This window comes from Pelophylax lessonae, assembly GCF_965119305.1.
Source record: "Pelophylax lessonae genome assembly, chromosome: 3".
Classification (NCBI taxonomy): Eukaryota; Metazoa; Chordata; class Amphibia; order Anura; family Ranidae; genus Pelophylax; species Pelophylax lessonae.
Window position 1 is genome coordinate 35,987,794 of NC_138770.1, and position 26,920 is coordinate 36,014,713.

Below are 26,920 nucleotides of genomic sequence, written 5' to 3' on the forward strand. Positions count from 1 at the left end.
AGGACGGGGACATCTCTCTGGTGGGTTCCCATTACTGGATCCATCTGTAGGAAACACACACACTGACTGAATACATTGTTTCTATGTGTTTATCAGATGATGGGGGATCTAGGTGGATCCTCCGTACTGCTCTCTCCATTACAATAAATTCTCCTCTTACCCGGTGATGTGAGGAGCGGCTGATTGTTCATCATGACGTCCTTATAGAGATCCTTGTGTCCTTCTAAATACTCCCACTCCTCCATGGAGAAATTGACAGTGACATCCTGACACCTTATAGGAACCTGACACACACAATGATACATTCACCATCCAGACACATCCCTTGTCTGTTACTGGATAATGTCCCAGAATTCCCAGCACCGCTCACCTCTCCTGTCAGCAGCTCCATCATCTTCTTGGTGACTTCTAGAATCTTCTGCATGTTGTGTCTCTCAGGTTTTAGGGAGTCACATGGAGGCACTGTGATGGTCATATGATCACCTGACTTCACCAGAGGAAATCTCTGTATTGAGGAACCAATAGGAATATTATGTTAGAGTCCCAGAATCCTCCTCACCTCTCCGGTCAGGTCTGTGTTTTATTACTAGAGATAAGAGTGATGTCATGTGACCTCCCAGAATCCTCCTCACCTCTCCGGTTAGGTCTGTGTTTTATTAATAGAGATAAGAGTGATGTCATGTGACCTCCCAGAATCCTCCTCACCTCTCTGATCAGGTCTGTTTTTTATTAATAGAGATAGGAGTAATGTCATGTGACCTCCCAGAATCCTCCTCACCTCTCCGGTCAGCAGGAAGATGATCTCCAGGGTGAGGTTTAGTATCCTCTCAGTCAAGTGACTCCGGTCCTCCTCCATCCTCATTGGTTGTATAATCTATACAGGTTTCCCTGTAAACCAATAATTGATGACAGAGAATGATCTGGGCTGCACTGGTTGTACAATATTAGGATGGGGATGTATGGGAGATAATATGAGGTTAGAACGGACCCTGGTGGGATTACACACAGATGAACATTCGGATTAGGGTTTTCTGGCCCGGGAACCTCTTACCTTTGCCTTGACAGATCACAAAGTCCTTTTTCTATGGAAAGTCAGTTTTACTAGTTTTTGATCTGCTGGTAAAGAAAGACAAAAAGATTCCCTTTATGTCTTAATAAACCCCCATGCCTTACACCTAAAAAAAAAGCTCTATAAACTGTTAAATAAATATTACTAAAGTGAAAAAAATGAGGAGAGCATTTTGGCCCCATAAGTGGGGAAATGTTCTGCCCCTGAAGGGGTTTATCTAGGTTTCCACACTATATATATGTGTATCATCATCTGCTGGAGATAAAAGACGTCACAGTGACTATGGAGGAAGAGGACGGACATGACGGGGGGGGGGGGATACTGGGTGTAAATAGAAAATAAGATCTTATTACCTCCTCTGCTGTGTCTTCCAGCAATGTCTCCTCTCTACTTCCTCCCGACTCAACTCTCACCCGGAACTTCCTATTTATACCTGACATCACTTCCTGTCTTCCATAGAGACTTCCTGTCTGGGTAGAAGTGAGATCACCACCTTTTGGAGATCAGAGGAACTGCAGCCCCAAGAAACGTCTCACAGTGTTAACACGGTGTTCCGTGAGAATTACCTACCCCGTGAGAAAAACCTACCCTCGTTACTTCCTGCCAGGAACAGCTGAGCAGCGCAGCAGTTCGCATGCTCACAGCCCCGGATACGTAATGGAACAGCTGAATAGTGCGCATGCGCACTAGTATGAAATGATCACGGTATTCCGTGAAAAAAACCTACCCACGCGGGGGTTACATTAAAACAGCTGTGCTGCAATATGAGTCATCTCCGCTCCTGTCCCTGTCACCTCCCTGATCTTGGCTAGTAAATATAAAAGCGTCTCTATGCTCCGTGATTTATCTTTTCATACATTTGCCGCCGCTTTTATATTTAGTAGCCGAGATCAGGGAAGTGACAGGGATAGGAGTGGAGATGACTCATATTTCAGCCGAGCTGTTGTAACCACCGCGTTACACACACTGTTGTGAACCGGAAGTGACGAGGGTAGGTTTTTCTCACGGGTAGGTAATTCTCACGGAACACCGGCCTTGTGCGGTGTGTGTATGTACTGTATATCCTTATAGATGGGTCATCTCCACTCCCACCAAGGGGGATAGAAATATATTACTGCTCGGGGGGAGACATTTTGGCAAACTTTGATTTTGCAGTAAAATTGATTGCAGATTTAGTCATGTAGAACATCTGTTACATGGATACAAAAAACCCCAGCCGAGAGTAAAGGGTGGAAATGGCTCCTGATCCCCAGATTTGGGCAATTATGTCACCAATATAAATGGAAAAAAAACCCTTGCTATGTGTAACAACTCAAATACCTACAAAAATAACTTATACCGGACTGCTGCTGTAACAAAGGTAAGTATTCCCTTTATCAACTAGAAGAGCATTATGTGTCACAGCGCTGTCCTATTGTGTGTGTACATAAATTATCACAAATACACTAAAATATGTGGATACATTCATATATAAAGTGCTAGGTGCTCAAAATAATATTCTCTGCAGATCTACTGCTTCCAGTTTACACCTACTTCATTCATCTAACGGTGTTTATCAATAAATTAGGTAAACTCATCCATGTGCAAATTCACATACAACATAAAGTGCTTTGTGCTCAAGATGCTGTTCCCTGCAGATCCACTGCTTCCACTTTGCACCTACTTCTTTAATCTGATAATATTTGCTGCTATATTAAATAAACTGAAAATCTGTGAAAATTCATGTAATCATGCAGTATTCTGTGCTCAATATAGTGTTCTCTGCAAGTCCACTGCTTCCACTTTGCATCTACTTCAACAAACTTATTTTGCTTAAAAAAAAAAAAATCCACAAACGAATGAAAAGTAGATAAGGTGTGAAAGTGCTCCGTGCTCCACACTGTACCAGCTGTAGTGTAGCCACGCCTTCTTCCACCTCTTACACACGTGATGGTGAGGGCGCCCCCTTAGTAGTGCTTCCCCACTCACCAGAGCAATATGACTCCCAGCTTTTCAGCTACCAGAGTCACAAACATCCTTCACACTCTCCTCACCTCCGATGGCAAAGGAACTGGATCCTCCTCGCTCACTCCTGCAAGTCTGCTGCGCTTTCTGTCAGTCTCCCTCCTAGACTCGGCTTCCTCCTCCAACCGGTGTTCCAGCAGGAGCTCCGCCTCTTCATACACACTCAGGGAGGAGAGAAAGGGGAAGGATATACAGTACATACACACACAGCACAAGGCCGTGTTTACACTACCAGACGGTTCTCAGGGCTGCAGTTCCTCTGAGCTCCACAAGGTGGTAATCTCACTTCTACCCAGACAGGAAGTCTCTATGGAATACAGACAGGAAGTGATGTCAGATACAGACAGGAAGTTCCATTTAATAGGATGTAGACAGAAGACAATGCAGCATCTGGCGGCAGAGGAGGTAATATGTAGATTAACCCCAGTTATGAATAATATATCTTGCTCCCAAAGCTGGCCATACATGGTTCAGTTTAATCGTTCAGCCAGCAGACTGAGTGAAAAAAACTGAAGTGATTCCCCCATCCACACATTGGAGGGGGATGGGGGAATCCTCCCCACTGCACTATTGTATTCTGACAATGGGGGGCGCTCCTCCGCACTCAGAATACACAGATCAGTGATGAAGCTATTGGCTGCAGCCGCTGATGGAGTGACTTTTATCTGGCAGTGACCACACATGGGTGGAAATGTGACCGATCCCTGCTGAACCAGCTGAATTTCCATGTATCTATGGTCACCTTAAGTGACTTCCCCCTCATCTCCTTCATTATGTAAGTCATGCTGAGATAATCTCCCATTGGCTGAGCAATATTCTCATTTGTCTCTGAGCTCCTTCTTGCTATTCCTCGTCCTGCCTGTTGTTTCCTTGGATTGATTTTCTGTGTAGTGACCCCGGCTTCATCTCTTGGATGCGCTCGTCTGTTGCTTGCCCTGACCTTTATCCTGATTCCTGGATCTCCTCCTCATCTCTCCTCCATATCCTCTTACACAGATTTTCTCCACACCTGCAGTGACCCTGGGGGATGGGAACTTGGCACCAGCATGCAGCAAAATCCATCCCCACCATTAGTAGCTCTGGAGAAAATTGTCTGCTATTTACACTCCGTTCCTCCACACGTCACCTGCTCACATGAGAGATTACTTTCACAGATTCCTGACAGATTTCTGTGTGGTAAAGGTCAAATTTCACTCTTCAGTTTAGGAGAGGTAGGATGTACCCAGGAACAATGATTTGATTTCCATTAGAGCGCCTCAAATCTCCCTCTTCAATTGTCCCTAAATCCAGAGTCTATATGTCCTATGACATCACACTGACCTCACAGCTCCTCCTCTCAATGTCCCTCCATCTGGCTCTTTTTTTCTAATGCTCTTAGGATGTGGGCGAACACTTGTAATCTTCACTTGCAAAGTGGGACTGTTGGTCCTGCGTTGTATGTGATGATATTAGAAAGCCTGCAACAAGCTTTTACCCTGTGTATTATGAGGGTCATGTGTGGGTAAATTATACCTCAGTCTGAAGTGAGGCTTTAATAAATCAAGACCTGACTGGAGATGTGAGGGGGATTCTGGGAATATCATTTGATTTCACTCTTTCTGTTCAGATCTAGAGATTTCCTCCTGTGAAGTCTGGAGATCATATGACCATCACATTGCTTCCACCTCCCTCCCTGATAGAATAGAGAAATACAAAGAAGATTCTAGAAGTCACCAGAGAGATCATGGAGGAGAGGTGAGCGGTGCTGGGAATTCTGGGACATTATCCAGTAACAGACAAGGGTTGTGTCTGGATGGTGACTGTATCATTGTGTGTGTCAGGTTCCTATAAGGTGTCAGGATGTCACTGTCTATTTCTCCATGGAGGAGTGGGAGTATTTAGAAGGACACAAGGATCTCTACAAGGACGTCATGATGGAGAATCAGCCGCCCCTCACATCACCGGGTAAGAGGAGACTTTATTGTAAAGGAGAGAGCAGAACGGAGGATCCACCTAGATCCCCCATCATCTGATAAACACATAGAAACAATGTATTCAGTCAGTGTGTGTGTTTCCTACAGATGGATCCAGTAATGGGAACCCACCAGAGAGCTGTCCCCATCCTCTGTATTCCCAGGATTCCACACAGGAAGGTCACACCATCCCTCACCATTATCAGGTAGATGAGGAACAATCACTGATAGTATCATTAGGATCTGTACATTATCTGCATTGTTACAATTTATCTCATTTTTATTTTATATTCAGAGTGAAAACCTGAGAGATTCTAAAGTCAAGAAGAAGATAAAAGAGGAGGATGATGATGGGGTGATGGAGGAGTTAGAGTTTCTAAAAGGGTACAAAGATCTGTACCAGGACACGATGGTGGAGCCATGCAGGTACAGAAACCCACCAGAGAGATGTCCCCGTCCTCTGTATTCCCAGGATTCCACACAGGAAGATCACACCATCCTTTACCATCATCAGGTAGATGACTGACAATTATTGGTGGTTATGATTTATATACAACATGTTTGTTACAGTGAATGTTTATTATATATTTAGGGTGGAAACCTAGAAGAGTATAAAGAGGAGGATGAGGAGTATGAAGTGATGGAGGAGTTTTCAGAAGGACACAAGGATATGATGGAGTCACCTAATACCAGGAACCCACCAGAGAGATGTCCCCGTCCTCTGTATTCCCGGGATTCCACACAGGAAGGTCACACCATCACTCACTGTTACAAGGTTGGTGGGATGGAGTATCTAGAATATGGACATGATTGTGACAGGAGTCACTTTGGTTGGGGGGCCCGTGGAACCCAGTCAAGTCAAAAGTCAAAGTCAAAGCTACTTTGTCAATTCTTCCACATGTACAATACATACATACATACAGAGAATCGAAATTACGTTACTTTTAGACCCCCCGGTGCATACAGATACAGCCTAAAAAACGAAAAACACCAAAAAATAAATAAAAAATACAGTTAATAAAAAAACAAAAAAAAACAGCACAATGCACATGGCAAATAAAGTGAAAACCAATTTCTTCAGTTCCATGATGAATGAGGTAATGAGCAGACCAATGCTGCCAAAGTGACTAATGCAAGTCATCAAATGCTAGTGGGTGGAAAGGATGGAAGGACCCAAGGATATGGAATCTAGGGAAGGGGAGGTGCATAGTTCAGTAGTGCCTGTGGCAGAAAAGGGACACGGGCAAATTCGGAGCGAGTTCAGCTTCCTGACAGCCTGATGGATAAAGCTATCCTTCAGTCTGCTGGTCCTGGCCTGGAGACTCCGCAGTCTCCTCCCTGATGGCAGCAGACTGAAGAAGCTGTGTAACGGGTGGGTAGGATCACCTGCAATGCATAAAGCTTTGCGAGTGAGACGGGTTCCATAAATATCCTGAAGGGAGGGGAGAGAGACACCAATTATCTTCTCAGCCGCTCTCACTATGCGCTGCAGAGTCTTCTGGCAAGACGCGTTGCAGGTGCCAAACCATACAGTGATGCAGCTGGTCAGAATGCTCTCGATGATGCCTCTGTAGAAGGTGTACATGATGGGAGATGGGGCTCTGGCTCTCCTCAGTTTACGGAGAAAGTAGAGACGCTGCTGTGATTTCTTGGCAAGTGCTGCAGTGTTGTCGGTCCAGGAGAGGTCTTCTGTGATGTGCACACCCAGAAACTTGGTGCTACTCACTCTCTCCACAGTCGCACCGTTGATGGTCAGAGAAACATGGGGGCACTCTCCTGAAATCTACAACAATCTCCTTCGTCTTATCCACGTTCAGAGAGAGATTGTTGTCACTGCACCACCCGGCCAAGCGGCTCACCTCACTCCTGTAGTTTGTCTCATCTCTGTCACTAATGAGACCCACCACAGTCGTGTCATCCGTAAACTTAATGAAGAGGTTGGAGTTGTATAACGGCGTGCAATCATGGGTCAGCAGAGTGAAAAGGAGGGGGCTCAACACACATCCTTGAGGGGCCCCAGTATTCAGTATGATGGTGCTGGATGTGTTGCTGCCGACCCGTACTGCCTGAGGTCTTCCAATCAGAAAGTCCAACAGCCAGTTGCACAGCGAGGTATTGAGCCCCAACTCGATCAATTTATGAATGAGCTGTTGAGGGATGATTGTGTTGAATGCTGAACTGAAGTCTATAAACAGCATTCTAACGTATGAGTCTTTTTTTCTCTAAATGTGTAAGTGCTGAGTGAAGGGTAGTTGAAATAGCATCATCGGTCGACCGGTTGGACCAATATGCAAACTGGAATGGGTCCAGGGAGGAGGGGAGGGCAGACTTGATGCAATGCATGACTAATCGTTCAAAGCACTTCATGAGAATGGAAGTAAGTGCAACAGAACCCAGCTTACCTTAGAGAGGTTGAGAAATCCCTCTCTTAAGTTTCCTAGGCCCCTCTTATGTGTAAGTCACCCTATGTCTATTAGGGGCATCGGGTGACCGAGAAAATGATTGACAACTACTTGGTGGACATTGAGAATGAGGTTTTAATTGCTTCAAATGGGACAGTGATATTTGTCCACAATATCCCTCAAGAAATCTATGAGACATTAATTCCACTGTATCAGAATGATAGAACATTGTATGAGCTTTGCCTCATAGATTGTTGTAGACTGTTGCCATGAAGTCTGTGACTTCTGAATGATTGGGGCGTTGCTTGGATAAGGATTCCAGGTTCTTCAATGTAGGAGACGGACAATCTGTTATTGGTGGTCTCCTGCTATCGTCTGTGTATTATGGTGTGAGTGTTTACACTTATAATATGGTGTATTGTACTTCATGAGCTTGATGACAGCAAGTCTGCTAGTTAATTAGCGCAAGTTAATTAAATCACTGTCCTCTATTAGGTGCTAGTGGGATAGTAGAATACTGTTTTTGTTGGTTGTTCCTTAGATATGTTAATTATATTTCTGTACTTAGATATGTTAATTATATTTCTGTTCACAATTTCATCTGCATATGATAATGTAATCAGGCATCTGACCTGGTGGGGTATATATTCGGTGTGAGTTTGTTCAATAAATGTTCCAGATCTTATGCAAGCTATTCTCGGCTAGTTTTGTATGGGGGCGGCTGTAATATCTGATATCTATGTTCAAGACTGAAGAAAGCGGTATACTGACGGAAGCACATTGTGGGGTCGGGGTTTTGTTACAAAGATGATGTGTGGTTTTTTTATGTGAGCTTATATTTTACAGATGATATTCACTCTCATTTATTTGATTTAGAGTGGAGATCCAATCGATATAGAATTTCAGGTTAAAGCAGAAGAAGAGAGGTATGTGAGGAATGATCAGCAGTCTATGGAGTCAGATGGAATAACGGGAACAATTATAGAGGAGGACACTCCTACAGAGATCAGCACAGGTGGGTCATTAACACTAAATACATTCCTCCACCCATACTGCTCACTGATTGGTCCAGAGTAGGGCAAGGACTGGGTGATATCACCCTGTAATACCCTGGTCACTTTCCTGAGCTGTGTTCCCTGTCCTGTATTTCTCTCAGATAATCTTCCTTCTCTGTGCTACAGACACAATTTATGTATCTAGACTGGATTTATGGAGATTCTGGGGTTCAGCTGGCAGAAAAATGTTGATTTCACCATAGGCATTTCTCAACCTAGGCATCTGGGGCATGCACTTTGGGTCTTCTTCCCCATGCCCAGGTCTAGTAATATCTCTGACAGAACAATCCTCCTGGGGTTACTTATTCTGTTGTTTGCTGGCTGTGCCGGGTGGAGGGTTGAGTCTGTACAGTCTCAGACCCAAGTCACTGAGTGCTGTCTCAGGAGATGGGAGGCAGCGGTGTGGGATCTTTGCAACTTGTCTCATGTAAACTGTGACGGTACTAACCGTCTGCTGAGAGTGAAAAAAACGATTTGACAGATAAATTGATGGTTTGGACTGCTTCAGTTGGTCAGACTTGTAACAGATATTAATGTCATCAGCTCAACCACCTGTCTTCCAGACATCATTGAATTATGCTGACTTACTGTGTGTTTATATGTGTATTGTATCTTGTTTTAGCTTTGGTGCCAGCAGTCTGGACTTCCAGGCTGGCTTAAGTGCACTGATTTAATCAGCATGTTAATTGGGATTAGCCATGAGTTAGCTGTACCTCGTTATCTAACTATTGTGTGATGTTTTCGGTAAATATTCGGGTCATTGTTCGTGTAGTGACTGAAATACTTCTCAAGTGTATAAAAGTCTGTTTCTTGTTCAATAAAGATTAATTCTAGTACAAGCTAAGTGTCAGGCTAGCTTTGTATGAAGGCGGCTGGGATTTGATATCTATGTTCATGACTGTGAGGAAGCCGTATACTGGCGAAAGACCACAAGTACAGTGTGGGTCTAAGGTTCCCGTTACATAAACATTTAAGCTTCCACTGATTACTGAATACCAATATTATGAAACCTGATCCTTAAACTGTATGATTTATATTGTACACTACATACTCCTGACCCCTGCACTATATACTCTAATGTTGTACATTACATACTCCTGACCCCTGCACTATATACTCTATGTTGTATATTACACACTCCTGACCTCTGCACTATACACTCTATGTTGTACATTACAGAATTCTGATACTTTAAAGTACTAACTGTTTTATCCTATTAAGTTGTAAATTACATAGAAAACGGGTGCAAAGAAGGACTATGTAATGTACAACTTAATAGGATAAAACAGTTAGTACTTTAAAGTATCAGAATTCTGTAATGTACAACATAGAGTATATAGTGCAGAGGTCAGGAGTGTGTAATATACAACATAGAGTATATAGTGCAGGGGTCAGGAGTATGTAATGTACAACATTAGAGTATATAGTGCAGGGGTCAGGAGTATGTAATGTACAATATAAATTATACAGTTTAAGGATCAGGACTCCTAATATTGGTATTCAGTAATCAGTGGTAGTCTGTGCTCCAATCAAGTCCTCAGATATAAAATGTCCAGCTGATAGTCCTTCTTTTGCACCCGTTTTCTATCAGCTGGACATTTTATATCTGAGGACTTGATTGGAGCACAGACTACCACTGATTACTGAATACCAATATTATGAGTATACTCTATGTTGTATATTACATAATTCTAATACTATATAGTCCTAACTTTTGTATCATATATAATAAGTTGTATATTACATAGTCCTGACTTCTTTTGCACCCATTTCCTACCAGCTAGACATTTTATATCTGATGATTTGATTGGATGACAAACTTTACATGTTTATAATAATGTGATAGCATCCTCAAACTTTTGGAACCTTAAACAGAAAGTGATGAGGGAGGAGTCAGTAACCCAATGATGGTGGTCTTCAGGATCAGTCCAGTCTTCATCTTAGTTGTTCTCCCCCCATCCTCACTCTCTGACCTTTGGTGGGGCTCAGCCCCGCTGTTATTCATGACTAAATCATAGACTAAATAAGGAAGTGCAGTACCTCTTGTGTTGGGAAGATGTCAATGAGTGATAGAGGGGGTGGGGACACTCATCCTATAATCCCCTCATCACTGTCACTCCTATAAAAGACAGTTCTTGTTTTTTCCTCACTCTTTGACTAAGGTCCATGAATAATTCTATAGGAAACAGAACATAGTATAATTGTATAAACAAAATTATTTTATTAGATAGACATAAAAAATATATACAGTATCTCACAAAAGTAAGTACACCCCTCACATTTTTGTAAATATTGTATTCTATCTTTTCATGTGACAACACTGAAGAAATTACACTTTGCTACAATGTAAAGCAGTGAGTGTACAGCTTGTATAACAGTGTAAATTTGCTTTCCCCTCAAAATGCTTCAACACACAGCCATTAATGTCTAAAACACTGTCAACAAAAGTGAGTACACTCCCAAGTGACAACAGCCAAATTGGTCCCAAAGTGTCAATATTTTGTGTGGCCACCATTATTTTACAGCACTGCCTTAACCCTCTTGGGCATGGAGTTTGCCAGAGCTTCACAGGTTGCCACTGGAGTCCTCTTCCACTTCTCCATAATAACATCTTGGAGCTGGTGGATGTTAGAGACCTTGCGCTCCTCCACCTTCCGTTTGAGGATGCCCCACAGATGCTCAATAGGGTTTAGGTCTGGAGACATGCTTGGTCAGTCCATCACCTTTACCTTCAGCTTCTTTAGCAAGGCAGTCGTTGTCTTGGAGGTGTGTTTGGGGTCCTAATCATGTTGGAATATTGCCCTGCGGCTCAGTCTCAGAAGAGAGGGGATCATACTCTGCTTCAGTATGTCACAGTACATGTTGTCATTCATGGTTCCCTCAATGAACTGTAGCTCCCCAGTGCCGGCAGCACTCATGCAGCCCCAGACCATGACACTCCCACCGATATCATTTTTTTTAAAGCTGATACCGATATTTTGGCCATTGAATATCGATATCAGCCGATATTTTTGTACATTTAAAAAAATTATTTATTTATTTATTTTTTTCTTGACAGGTACTGTTGTGGAGGGATCCGGGGTCTAAAAGACCCCAAACCCCTCCTTTGCACTTAAAAGCATTCAAAACGCCAAGTTTGGCTGTTTTGAATGCTGTCTTTTTTTAATTTGGCGCTGAGTACCCGGAAGTGATGTCATGACATCACTCCCGTCCCGGTGGGAAGGGAGACCCGAGCGAGCCATGGAAGGCAGCGGGAGGGGGGGGGGGGAACGTCCCCTCCTGCTCCTTGTAATGACAGTCGAGCAGCTTCTCAGCCACATCGGTTGTCATTACAATACAGCCGACCGTCGGCTATGGACTCCGGTACAAGCACATTCCCGAAATATCGGCAATACCGGTAACCTCAGGGGCCGATTCTGATATATCGGGGAAAGTGCATATCGGCCCCCGATATATTGGCATTGCCGATAATCGGTCGATCCCTACTCCTCACCTGGTTGCCGCCACACACGCTTGACATTATCTAAACCAAATACGTTTATCCTGGTCTTATCAGACCAAAGGACATGGTTCCAGTAATCAATGCCCTTAGTCTGCCTATCTTCAGCAAACTATTTGCGGGCTTTCTTGTGCATCACCTATAGAAGAGGCTTCCTTCTGGGACGACAGCCATGCAGACCAATTTGATGCAGTGTGCGGTGTATGGTCTGTGCACTGACAGGCTGATCCCCCACCCCCTCAATCTTAGCAGCAATGCTGGCAGCACTCATACGTCTATTTCCCAAAGAAAACCTCTGGATATGACGTTGAGCATGTGCAACTTCTTTGGTCGATCATGGCAAGGCCTGTTCTGAGTGGATACAAAAAAGGAATTCTGTGAATGTGATGGAAACAAGGTTGCCTCCAGAACATTCACAGGGAAAGGGGATCAGATATAGGCGCCAAAAAGGACACTAGTGGTGACTGAGTAGTGGTAAAAATTAAACAATGAGTTTATTAAGGCACTTATGCCTGGTGAATGAACAAAGAACAGGACTGGACACAAATACAATTTAAAACATTAAAATCATGTACATACAATCGATTGCATCACCACAGACCTGAATACAAAAATTGTTACAATATTGGAGTGGTTCAAATAGGGACCAGGGATAATGTATCCAACCGGGAAGTGAGGATATATGATCTACAGGGTAGCTGACATCAGTCACAGGTATGCCTGTGTAGCAGAAAAAGGGTCGTTAGAAAACACCCATAGCTCAAGCCTGTAGAAAGATAAAGGGTTCCAATTACTCAAAATCCGGTGTCAGATGGAGAATTTGAGGATAATGATGTAGATGTGGCTATTGAGAAAATAGTCCAAAATAGATAAAATAGGCTCCAAAAGACAGTATAAGCCCTGAAAAAAAGAACCAAACAAAGTGCAGGTATAATTTCCTCCTTGAAGATGTCATGGGCACTGTGTATGGAGTTAAGTCCGTTCAGGGATTGCTCATCATAACCGAATGGAGGTGGGGGAAGAGAGCAGGAAGGTCCTCCGTGCCGAGTAGATGAGGGGAAAAAAAAACCATGCAACGAACAGACCAATGGTTACAGGTAGTCCATACCTCCGAGTGTAAGGTGGCGAAGTCCCGGCAATTACCGGCTGCTAGACAGCGTAAACCCGTTCAATGTTCGGTGCTTGCTCCAGCCTCACTTCCGCGTAGTGACGGACGGGTCAGAGGTGGCCGGCCCTACGTCACATCCGGTGGTGGCGAGCAGCACAATCAGGGGAGCCGTAGCTGAGCCGCGGTTGCGGGGATCGCCTAGATACTCAGGAGAACGTGGTCCGGGTGGCACAGTCCAATTGGGAAGCTTGCTGACGCGTTTCACCGACCTACGTCGGTTTCATCGGAGCTAATTAGTGGGGGGTCATGGGTTCCTTTATATGGTGAATAATGAATGAATGATTAGACACACATGTGTGAGTGGAGCCTGTCCTGTTAAACCGCTGTATGGTCTTGGCCACCGTGCTGCAGCTCAATTTCAGGGTCTTGGCAATCTTATAGCCTAGGCCATCTTTATGTAGAGCAACAATTCTTTTTTTCAGATCCTCAAAGAGTTCTTTGCCATTAGGTGCCATGTTGAACTTCCAGTGACCAGTATGAGTGAGTGAGAGCGATAACACCAAATTTAACACTGCTCCCCATTCACACCTGAGACCTTGTAACATTAACAAGTCACATGACACCGGGGAGGGAAAATGGCTAATTGGGCCCAATTTGGACATTGTCACTTAGGGGTGTACTCACTTTTGTTGCCAGCGGTTTAGACATTAATGGCTGTGTGTTGAGTTATTTTGGTGGGACAGCAAATTTACACTGTTATACAAGCTGTACTCTCACTACTTTACATTGTAGCAAAGTGTCATTTCTTCAGTGTTTTCACATGAAAAGTTAGAATAAAATATTTACAAAAATGTGAGGGGCGTACTTACTTTTGTGAGATACTGTATAGAGAAGAAAAGGTATACAAGCATAAACGTCCCAAGGGGACTACATTGAAAACCAATTAATAGTACCCATTAGATATCATACATGGATATTTCCCAATAATACCGCCGCCTAAAGAGTGGCATAGGCAGGCTGTTGTGTGTAGATATCTATTCATCTAACATGTTTCGGACTATAATTTGTCGAGTCTTTCTTCGAAGATGCATCAATGGGTACTGATAGTTTTGGTTCATATTGATGGTTTATTCGTGAGAGAGGAGGAGACATTTTCTATTCTATGGTTCATATTGATGGGTTATTCGTGAGAGAGGAGGAGACATTTTCTATTCTATGGTTCATATTGATGGGCTATTCATGAGAGAGGAGGAGACGTTAGAAGAGAACGATCTAAGGACGACCCCCCCTTGTTTAACTAGTGATCCCACTGCGCATGAGCCCTGATCATGAGAATGGGGGGCAATAATTTGGGGTGAGTTGCCAGCTGATGGGAGCGGTATCACGATGGTGTTGGATTTATGGTGACCAAACCTTATCACGAGACTCTTATTATCTGATCACAACTCTCACCTGGAAATTTACTTTATGAACTGCATTGTGTACGGAGCATATTGGACTGGTACCTGTGCACATCTTTTTGAAGACTGCTGCTATCTATTCATTCATTTATTTTTTGTCACTAATAATATTATGTGATTTATTTACACATGGATTTATTATTTTTACTTTCTAAATGCGCGGCTTAGTGATCATTGTTTGGAATGGGATTCACTTTGGCATAACAGTAGCTCTTTGTAGACTGTACTGACTAAGATACTGTTGATACATAACAGATGCACTATTTACCATTGGTATATAATTTTGTGACCACTGAGGCCCCGTTCACATAGGGGCGACGTACTTCGCACCGCGACCTCGGAGCGGCCGCCACGGACTTCATAACATTGAAGTCTATGGCGGTCGCCTCCCGGTCGCCCAAAAGAAGCTCCGGACCCTTTTTCTAAGTCGGAGCGACTTGTGTCGCTCCTATTTGAACGGGTCCGCAGCTTCCCTATGGGAGGTGACCTACGGCGACCTGTGAGGTGACCAGGTCGCCTCACAGGTCGCCTTAGTGTGAACGGGGGCTAATAGCATATACTATCAGTACCCATTGATGCATCTCCGAAAAAAGACTCAACAAATTTTAGTCCGAAACATGTGAAATGAATAGATATCTACACACAACAGCCTGCCTATGACACTCTTTAGGCAGTAGTATTATTGGGAAATATCCATGTATGATATCTAATGGGTACTATTAATTGTTTTTTAATGTAGTCCCCTTGGGACGTTTTATGCTTGTATACCTTTTCTTATATATTTTCATTTATCCAATTATACTATGGTCTGTTTCCTATACCCCATGAGGGGTATTACCGCAGTTTTTCTAAATACAATGTGGAATTTTCACTTTTAGCGGACAGGACAGACCCTGTTTGTTTTTTTTTTTGTTTTTTTTAAATATAGTCCTATACATACCAAATACTTCATTTCAAAGAAGGTCCATGAATAAAGAAATGAACTGGTAGGGGATCAGAGGACCCATTTACTAGTTACCTTGAGGGGGGAATTGTAAGATCCTCAGAGACAAAGCTGCCTGATGTGGGCGGAGTCCTGGTTTAGGGGAACCAATCTGCTCATGTCTAGTAATAATCTTTTTATCTCTATTTTAGTAGATGGACGGGAGATGAGGAAAACCTCAGAGGATTGTCTCACTTTTTCTCCAGACTGTAAAGTAGAAGATGAGGACATCACACAGTATAGTCCAGGAGAAAACCCAGCTACCTCAAATGTCCACCCGGCACCACACAGTGTAGATGGACCATCGTATTCCTCTTATCCTGAGCAACCTCAGACTGTGAGGGACGGTGCCGGACCATCGTATTCCTCTTATCCTGAGGAACCTCAGACTGTGAGGGATGGTGCCGTCCTTCCAACAGATAAGAGGTTTTCCTGTACTAAGTGCGGGAAGTGTTTCCATTCTAAATTCCATCTTAATGTGCATAAAATTTCTCACAAAGGCAAGAAGTCGTATTCCTGTCCAGAGTGCGGGAAGTGTTTCCATTTTAAATCTGAACTTAATGTGCATAAAAGATCTCACACGGGGGAGAAGCCGTATTCTTGTCCAGAGTGCAGGAAATGTTTTTCAGTAAAGTGCAGTCTTCAGAGACATCAGAGGTTTCACACAGGGGAAAAGCCATATTCCTGTTCTGAGTGCGGAAAATGTTTTTCAGAGAAGTCCCGTCTTTTCAGACATCAGACGTTTCACACAGGGGAAAAGCCGTATTCCTGTTCTGAGTGCGGAAAATGTTTTTCAGAGAAGTCCTGTCTTTATACACATCAGAAGTTTCACACAGGGGAAAAGCTGTATTCCTGTCCTGAGTGTGGGAAATGTTTTTCACAGAAGTCTAATCTTATAATACATCAGAGATCTCACACGGGGGAGAAACCGTATTCCTGCACTGAGTGCGGGAAATGTTTTTCACAGAAATCTGCTCTTTGCACACATCAGAGATCTCACAAAGGGCAGAAACCGTATTCCTGTTCTGAGTGTGGGAAATGTTTTTCCCAGAAGTCTGATCTTTACATACATCAGAGATCTCACACGGATGAAAAGCCGTATTCCTGTCCTGAGTGTGGGAAATGTTTTTCACAGAAGTTCAATCTTTACGTACATCACAGATCTCACACGGGGGAGAAGCCGTATTCCTGTCCTGAGTGTGGGAAATGTTTTTCAAGGAAGTCCAATCTTTACACACATCAGAGATCTCACACGGGGGAGAAGCCGTATTCCTGTCCTGAGTGCGGAAAATGTTTTTCAGAGAAGTCCAGTTTTTACCGACATCAGACATTTCACACAGGGGAAAAGCCATATCCCTGTCCTGAGTGCGGGAAGAGTTTTTCACAGAAGTATGATCTTTACACACATCAGCAATCTCACACTGGGGAGAAGCCATATTCCTGTCCTAAGTGCAGAAAATATTTTTCACAGAAGTCCAGTCTTTACAGGCATCAGAGATCTCACACAAGGGAAAAGTCATATTCCTGTCCTGAGTGTGGGAAATGTTTTTCAGACAGCTCTATTCTTTACACGCATCAGAAATCTCACAGGAATGAGAAGCCGTATTCCTGTCCAGAGTGTGGGAAAAGTTTTTCACAGAAGTCCAATCTTTCCACACATCAGAGATCTCACACAGGAGAGAAGCCACATTCCTGTCCTGAGTGTGGGAAATGTTTTTCAAAGAAGTCCAATCTTTCCACACATCAGAGATCTCACACAGGGGAGAAGCCGTATTCCTGTCCTGAGTGCGGGAAATGTTTTTCACAGAAGTCCAATCTTTATACACATCAGAGATCTCACACAGGGGAGAAGCCGTATTCCTGTCCGGAGTGTGGGAAATGTTACTCACATAATTCTGATCTTTACACACATCAGAGATCTCACACAGGGGAGAAGCCATATTCCTGTCCGGAGTGTGGGAAATGTTTTTCAAAAAAGTCCAATCTTTCCACACATCAGAGATTTCACACAAGGAAGAAGCCACTTTCCTGTCCTGAGTGAGGGAATTGTTCCTCAGTGAAGTCCTGTCTTCCTGTACATCAGGGATCCCACACAACCCTTGAGGTGTATTAGTGCCTTGAGTGCGGGAAATGTCTTCTATATGAATGTTGCTGGACATGTGGGGAAGAAGCACACCCTGATATACACCTCAGATATACTCCATGGCTGATCTTCATCATGTAAGAAACAGTTCATAAGGAGATCAGAGATCACCAAAGACATGGACGAAGTGTTGTACTGTGTTGACCATTGATAGCAGTACCTTTCATTGGCTGAGTACATTTTGTGGTGTAAGCTTTTACACTTAGAGGTCTGTTAAGGTGAATGAATGTGACCAGCATGCTCCCAGCGGTGATGAATATTGGAAGTATTTTATTTCATACACTGATTTTCTTGGCTCCATCTAATGGCAATATTGCAGTACTGTGCTACGAGGGACATTCAAGTCAAGTCAAACTGGGACTTTTCATTTTACAGGTATAGAAAGGGGTGGTAGCGTGGCGGTACTACATGCCGTAGTAAGTGTGTCCTATTACTGATGGGGGGCGCACGTGTGGTGGGCAGTCCAGGGAGTGTTATTCAGGATGGCAGGTAACAGTGTTAGTGCGAGCGTGGAACAGCATGTGGTGATGGAGGTTCTTGTGAAGGAAGGAGTAAAACCTGCAGATATCTACAGAAGACTTCAAGCACAAGACGGTGATGAGACGCTCAGCCGCAGGAAGAGAATTGATTGGTGTAGATGTTTGCGTCGGTCAGTGAGGATCCTGACCATGGCGGTTCCCAGCCCCCAGCAGTGATTCCTGTGATCATTCAGCGTGTGGAACGGCTGATCCTGGATAACCGACACATAACCTGATGTGACATTGTACAAGAGACCAATCTTTCTGTGGAATCAGGGAACACATTCATCCTAGGCTGTCCTAGGATGGTTCAGGCGTCCTGACAATTCTTTCCATTACCAAGCTTTCCAGGCATTAGTTACCATTTACCCCCCTTCATGACCAGGCCATATTTTGCGATACGGCACTGCGTTACTTTAACTGACAATTGTGCGGTCATGCGACACTGTACCAAATAAAATCAATTTCCTTTTTTTCTACAAATAGAGCTTTCTTTTGGTGGTATTGGATCACCTGTGTAGTTTTTATTTTTTGCGCTATAAACAAAAAAGGACCGACAATTTTGAAATTAAAAAAAAAACAATATTTTGTACTTTCTGCTATAAAACCTCAAATAAAAAAATGTAAAAAAAAAAATAATAATTTCATCATCAATTTAGGCCAATATGTATTCTACTACATATTTTTGGTAAAAGAAAAATCACATTAAGTGTATATTGATTGGTCTGCGCAAATGTTATATCGTCTAAAAACGATGGTATATTTTTTTGTTTTACTAGTAATGGCGGTGATCAGCGACTTATAGCAGAACTGCGATATTGCGGCGGACTGTCGGACACTAACTGACACTTTGGACACTTTTTGAGGACCAGTGACACTAATACATTGACCAGTGCTAAAAATGTGCACTGTCACTGTTCTAAACAGGGATAAAAAGGTCCGATACTATCAGTGAACACATCCATCCCTAGTGACAATACAAAACAGGAGAGAAGGATGCCCGGGGACTTTGAACTGAGGTAAACACAGAGGGGCCAATGAATCAATTTAATTGAAAATGTAACAATCATAATATATATGACCACATGTACATGCGTGAATAAAAGTATGCTTGCAGGTACAGTAAACACAATGCATAGTTGAATTGGAGCATCATAGAATTTGACGCGTATCGTGAGAAACATAGCTCACTTCTTCAGGAGTATATGCTCATCAATTGGTTTGCAATTGGATGGAGCCAAATTGAATGAAATGCCACTGTGATCCCGAGGTGGTGGCAAAGGGCACAGTCCGGGAGCTGGAGGCGTGGGGTGACAAACATCCCAATGGAGAACAGATTGGGGACAAAAAGGACCAAGAGATGTAGAGAAATGACCTTGAATGTCCATGTGTACTGCTGAAGCAAATGTGTAAAAATGTGTAAATATAAATATTGCAACATATGATAATCGTAGCAGAGAGAAAGAGCCACACCTGCACGCCATGTGTGCGAATAAATCACAGTGCTCAAAAAAGGATAGCAACTGAATTGAAGTGGATAGGAACAGTGTATCCAGGCTTAAAGGCCATAGTGAAATCTAGGTGATAGATAGAAGTCACTGTCACTGTGCTAATTACACTGGCTGGAAAGGGGTTAACACCAGGAACAATGAAAGGGTTAACTGTGTGCCTAGCTAGTCTTTATGTGTATTATGGGGGAGGTGCTTGTACTAGGGGAAGGTATGGATCCATGTCACTCTTTTGCAGGCCTTCCCTCCTGATAGAATGACAATCTGCCTTGTTTATATAGACAGATCGCTGTTCCTCCTCTGTGCTGGATGATCAGCGGTTGCCGGTGGACATCGAGTCCTCGTTACCCACAGATCAGCTTCCGCTGTGTGTAATTACAGTGGGAGCGGGTCGCCGGCATGCGTTCCCCAGACCCAGAAATGTCAGAACCTGTACTAGGCACGTGATCCGGCACATCAGTGCCACCTTGCCACAGTTTAAGTAAGTTATATGGGTGGCAAGTGGGTAAACGCTGGGGTAAGAGTATCAGTGTATCTGGGGAGGTTGTTGAAAAATAAATAAGGTTTCCACTCCTTTAAATTTGATCTTTTATTAAAGAAACTCAAAAGTCCCGGTTTGACTTTAACTCTCCTTATATTTTTACTAATTGAGATATTTCAGGAAAAATAACCTGTAATGGCCATTAGATGGCGCTGATGATCATAGGAAATCACTGTGGTAAATTACAGCCATAATTTGTAACGGCTGAATGAATTTGTGTCCCATTTGTCCAATGAATGTTCTATAAGTAGAGCAGACATGGCTTCATACTAATAGCTGAGATCACACTCATACACCTATGAGTACAGTACATTTAGTTTACAATAGAAATGAAAGGTAAAACATTTGCGTATAGGTATAAAAAAAAAGAAAAAAGTATAAAAAACCTATTTTATAATTTTTCACATTCCCTCTGTTCTCAGCTGCATAAGAGCTGTTGAAGGAGAAACCGCATCACACTGGTCTTCCCAGTGAATGACTGTGCAAGTGGGTGTCAGGAGAAGTTTGATCATTGAAGGAGAGCACACTGAGTTTCCAGCACAGCTACAGAACTGACCATGCTGTGCTCTCATGCTTAGTGTGGTCAGCTTTTAGTAGGAAAGCAGAGGGACTGGCAGGATCACCAGGGATTTCACATAAAGAAAGCAATACAAAGAGAACAGGAGACTCCTTCATACCAGTACATTGTCTCGGAGGTCTAAAGCCAATTCCTTGGACTTCATGGCTTGGTTTGTGCTCCGACATGCACTGTTAACTGTGGGGCCTTATATAGAACGGTGTGTGCCTTTCCAAATCATGTCCAATCAACTGAATTTACCACAGGTGGGTTCCAATCAAGCTGTAGAAACATCTCAAGGATGATTAGTGGAAACAGGATACATCTGAGCTGAATCTTGAGTGTCATGGCAAAGGCTGTGATACTTATGTACATGGGATTTTTTCCTTTTTTATTTTAAATAAGTTTGCAAAGATTTCAAACAAACTTCTTTCACTTTGTCATTATGGGGGATTGTTTGTAGAATTTAGAGGAAAATAATACATTTAATCCATTTAACCACTTAAAGCGGCGGTAGTATCCCGCTTTTTGACACTTTTACCTACAGGTAAGCCTATAATAAGGCTTACCTGTAGGTACAAATAATATCTCCTAAACCAGCATGGTTTAGGAGATATTTACAGTGCATGCAGCCGCTCGCGCTCTGAAGGTCCGGGGAGACCTTCAATTTATTTGCCGGGAGTTTGCCGGAAAATCACTCCCGCGCGCATGCGTGGGAGTGACGTCATCGCGGCTCCGGCCAATCATCGCGCCGGAGCCGTCTCTTCCGGCCAATCACCGCGCCGGAGCCGCCGAACCCGGAAGAGACGGCGAGGGATCATGCCAGCACCCGCAGCGATGTCCGGGGGTCCGTGTCGGGGCTTCGTTCTAAGGTAAGTTACACATAATGGGCTAGTATGCGATGCATACTAGCTCATTATGCCTTTGTCTTGCAGGTTTTTTTATTTTAGGGTTTACAACTGCTTTAAGCCCCGGAAGATTTTACCCCCTTCCTGACCAGGGCCTACTTTGCGATTCGGCACTGCGTGACTTTAACGGACAATTGCGCGGTCGTGCGATGCTGTACCTAAACAAATTTGACGTCCTTTTTTCCCACAAACAGAGCTTTCTTTTGGTGGTATTTGATCACCTGTGCGATTTTTTGATCATGCGCTATAAACAAAAAAATAGCGTAAATTTTGCAAAAATAACAATATTTTCCACATTTTTTTATATGAAATTCCCCCAAAAAAATGTAAAAATCAAAATTTTTTTAACATTTTAGGCCAATTTGTTTTATGCTACATATGTTTGGTAAAAAAAAATCACAAAAAGAGTATTTTGATTGGTTTGCGCAAAAGTTATTGCGTTTACTAACAAAGGGAAATATTTTTGTCATTTTTGTTGTTTTTTTTTTTTAACGAGTAATGGCGGCAATCTGCGTTTTTTTTTTGTGGGACTGCGACATTGCAGCAGACAGATCGGACCCTTGACTTACATTTTTGACACTTTTGGGGTTACCAGTGACATTACTACAGTAATCAGTGCTATACATATGCACTGTTACTGTAAAAATGACACTCGCAGGGAAGGGGTTAACTTTATTTGAGAAGGAGGGGTTAAGTGTGTCCCTAGGGGCGTGCTTCTAACTGTGATTGGATGTGGCTTGATGTGTAAGAACAGAGATCAACGGTTCTACATAGCAAAACCATATGATCTCCATTCTTACACAGGGAGAATGACAGGCGGCTGTGTTTACATTAGCCGCCTGCCTTTCTCCCGCTGTAACGGACAATAGCGAGTGCCCAGCGGACATCGGGTCCACCGGGCACACTCGCGGGGGGTCCGTGAGCGAGCGGGAGCGCACCTCCGGCGGCGCGTACTCGCTCCCTAGAGCCTCACAGGCTAGCGACGTAGACCTACATCGCTTTGCCTGTGAGGGGCTGACCGCTGAGGTAGTCGTTAGGCAGTCGGCAAGTGGTTAAATACTTTCCCGGAAACACTGTAATTATATTCCTTTTTACAGTTTGCATGGTCATGCTACTATCCTCCTGTGGGGTATAAAGTATGTGTCTGAGTTTTATTAAACAGTCCTTCCTTTGAAGTTTACCTCACATCTTGTCTGTGTACGATGATTACAGTTTGCATTGTCATGCCAATCAAACAGCACATTAGCTCTTGGTCTGCTCGGTTTGCAGGGCAGTAGGCATTGTTTGACAGAAGGAAGCACCTAATTGGGGTACCAAGCAGTTCCGTCACATATATTTTATAAATATTTAATGTACTCTGCTTTTATCCCTGTGAATCTGAGCACATCGAATATTTTTGTGTATTTCTTGGGGTGGTAAAATCCGAATCCCCAGCCATTTTCCTAGGATTTAAATTTTTGAAATACCTGTCTTTCATTCCCTTAAGCAGGGTACACATGGACCAAAAATCGGCTGAAAACAGTCGGTTCAGCAGAAAGAGTCTGAGTTTTGGCCCATATGTAGCTCAAGGTTGGTGGCTCTGGTTTTATCCTATAGTTTCCTCTCCACAGTCTGACTCCTCAGGTGGCCCCCATCCCGACGGTGTTACCACTCTTGACTCCTCTCAAGGCTCCCCCCCTCAGAGACTGCAGACATGATACAAGAGATGGTCAGAGGCTGTGGACATGATACAAGAGATGTTCAGAGACTGCAGACATGGATACAAGAGGTAGTCAGAGATTGCAGACATGATACAGGAGGTGGTCAGAGGCTGCGGACACAATACAGAAGGTGGTTAGAGGCTGCAGACACAATACAGGAGGTGGTCAGAGGATGCGGACATGGTACAGGAGGTGGTCAGAGGATGCAGACACGGTACAGGAGGTGGTCAGAGAATGCAAACATGGTACAGGAGGTGGTTATAGGATGCTGACATGGTACAGAAGGTGGTCAGAGGATGCTGACATGGTACAGGAGGTGGTCAGAGTATGCTGACATGGTACAGGAGGTGGTCAGAGGATGCAGACAGGATTCAGGGGGTGGTCAGAGGATGCAGACCGGATACAGGAGTTGGACAGAGACTGTGGACATGGTACAGGAGATAGCAAGACTGAGATTGTGAACATTTGTGATTCTGTACAATCTCACCACTGCCATTCTTGTCTGGTAACTGTTGCCTGTTTCTCCTCAGTCCTCAAGTGTGGACATCACATAGATAGCAGTCAGCCAAGCCAGGGGTCCGTTGGTAGAATCTCCAGAGTCCAGCAGTCAAGGATGGATGGTGCAGGCAGGGGTACAGTCACAGTGCCATGGTGGTGGGACTCCCTGACTCTCCACAGGCTCCTCCAACCATGGTGTGGCGGGCCAGGATCCAGTCTTCTGCCCACCCCTCTGATTTACTGCCGACTCCGAGTGCCGTCTATTCAAAAAATGGTGCCAAGCAGCGCCATTACATCACTTACTCACTGCACATGTACTTGCCCGGCCGAAAATGGCCGAGCATGTACAAGCTTTCCTAAGCCTGGCAGGCTTTGGAATGATGCATGCGCAGTTTTATTGTTGGCCCGCACCCATATTTTTAACGGGTGCTGCTGTCCATAATGGACAACCCAAAAAAGGGTTGAAATGTATAGGCTGCCCATAAATCAACAGGTGGTTGGCAACAGTGGGTGTATAGGTCAGAGTGCTAGCAGTAGAAAATTATCTTTGTGGTTTTTCAAACTAAATTGGGTACCAATAATTATTAACATGGTGGGACTTGGAAGTGCAGGACTCTGTGGCGGCAGGACTTGAGAGAGCAGAAAACTGCGGGGGGGAGGACTTGAGAGAGCAGGACATTGCGGGGGCAGGACTTATTAGAGCAGGATACTGCAGGGGCAGGACTTGAGAGAGTAGGATACTGCAGGGGCAGGACTTGAAAGAGTAGGACACTGCTGGGGCAGGACTTGGGTGGGACAGGCTTTGTGGGGACAGGGCTTGGGAGTGTGCAGGTGCACTTCAAGATGGACATACTGTATCCTGTCAGACATGACGTTGATGTGTAAATGCACTTCAAGAGCTTGCATTTTGTTTGAGTTTTAAGCGCATTAGTGTTCTTCTTCAAAGCAGACGATAGAGAAATGCATTGACCCAAAGACCGCTTTATGTGCTTCCCATACAGTATTAAGTGAAACATCCCCCCTAAGATTCTAGACAAAATAAGTCCATAACGTTGATTCCAATTCTACTTTTAGAAGGTATATGTTTGGGAAAAAAATCATTAAGTTGCCAGCGACGGGCTTTCAGTTTTTTTGAGGAACATAGTCAGCAGGATAGATGCATGGACTGACCAAGATATGGGCAAAATGGTAGCTGTCTTGAGCGTCTGTGATGCGGGGTTATTTAGAAAGAAATAATCAAGGTGTTAATGGAGTAAATGTGGGTGGGGGTAACGCGTAAATTGTCTTTCTAAATTATGTATTACACACCAAGCGCCGAAAAGAGCACATTATCTGGTAAGTTGGTGAAAGAGTCGAGAGTTTTTAGAAGTGTATAGCCTCCCATGGCTTCCAATACCATCTCTACGCTGACGATACCCAAATCTATTTATCCAGCCCTCAGCTCTCTCCCTCAGTCTCCTCACGTATTACTAATTTACTAGCAGATATATCAGTCTGGATGTCACGCCACGTCCTCAAACCCAATATATCCAAAACCAAACTTATTATTTTTCCTCCACCACGTGCCCCTTCCCCCGATCTCTCTGTCAATATCAATGGTACAACTATCAGCCTATCCCCCACATGCCAAGGTCCTAGGTGTATTCCTGGACTCTGAACCCTCCTTCAAGCCCTACAGCCAATCACTGTCCAAATCTTGCCGCCTCAACCTCCGCAACATCTCCAAAATACACCCCTTTCTTACCAATGACACAACAAAGCTCTTAGTTCACTCCCTGGTCATCTCGCACCTCGACTACTGCAACTCCCTTTTTATTGGCTTACCTCTACACAGGCTCCTCCCCCTTCAATCCATCATAAACACTGCTGCAAGACTCATCCACCTTACCAATCGCTCAGTGTCCGCTACTCCTCTCTGTCAAGCCCTCCACTGGCTTTCGCTCACCCAACAAATTAAATTAAAAATACTAACAACATCTTACAAAGCCATCCACAATTTAGCCCCCAGCTCCATCATTAGCCTAGTCTCATAATACCAACCTAATGGCTCTCTTCGTTCCTCTCGAAACCTCCTGCTCTCTTGCTCCCTTGTCACCTCCTCCCATGCTCGCCTCCAGGACTTTTCCTGAGCCTCTCCATGGAACTCCTTACCCCAATCTGGCCGATTTTCTCCTACTCTATTAGCTTTTAGACAATCCCAGAAAACCCTCCTCTTCAGAGAAGCCTATCCTACCCATACCCAACAACTATACTTCCATTTTCTTCATCAGCCCATCCCCCACGTTTATTGCCTTTTGTTTCACCCTCCCTTCTAGATTGTAAGCTCTAACGAGCAGGGCCCTCTGATTCCTCCTGTATTGAATTGTATTGTCTTCCCTCACATTGTAAAGCGCTGTGCAAACTGTTGGCGCTATATAAATGTTGTATAATATTAATATAATGTGTGAGATAAAAGGGTTCGAGTACCCAAGGCATGTCTATCCACCACCGTTGGAAAAGGATAGATTATAGCCCCTCCATTGCCAGGGACTTATGATGTGCACGAAACAATCGCTTAGAAACTTGAGAGAGGAAATCAGTTTGATTGACATTATGTGCATGTAAGTTACACCGGGTTATTTCATGGGTCGCCTAAATACCCCTCAGGATAATATAGCGGCCCTTAGAACCTGGGACCAAAGCCACAAACACTAATGGAGAGCTTCACCTGATAAAGATGGCAACTCCCGCTCACTTCCTCCTATTAGAAGCTTGATAAATATGTGAGTAATGTCGGGATGTAAATAGAAGCGTGCCTCTTCTATCTAAATGAGTCTCCCGTACGAAAACGATGTCTGAACTCATAGTTACATAGTAGTTGAGGTTGATTAACCACTTGCTGACCGCCGCCCGACTATATACGGCGGCGGTCAGCCCCTCCCAGGCAAAGTGACGTACCGGTACGTCACTAGCCTGGGAGCCAATAGGGGGCGAGCGCGCGCCGCCGGAGGCACGCTCCCGCCCCCGCTCGTACCCTA

General features: G+C 44.0%; 3 protein-coding genes across 3 annotated transcripts in view; 2 read left to right on the top strand and 1 right to left on the bottom strand.

Annotated features, from left to right (window-relative positions):
* Positions 1 to 26,920, top strand: part of LOC309550686 (uncharacterized protein) — an 801,473-nt gene that overhangs the window by 625,246 nt on the left and 149,307 nt on the right. The window contains exon 9 of the mRNA XM_082251021.1: positions 16,058 to 16,841. Within this exon, the coding sequence (XP_082107147.1) occupies positions 16,058 to 16,841 (784 nt within the window). The remainder of the gene's footprint in view (positions 1 to 16,057; positions 16,842 to 26,920) is intronic.
* The window catches only part of LOC309550702 (uncharacterized protein), a 975,511-nt gene that overhangs the window by 456,298 nt on the left and 492,293 nt on the right, over positions 1 to 26,920 (bottom strand). The window lies entirely within an intron of this gene.
* The window catches only part of LOC309550720 (uncharacterized protein), a 590,048-nt gene that overhangs the window by 211,021 nt on the left and 352,107 nt on the right, over positions 1 to 26,920 (top strand). The window lies entirely within an intron of this gene.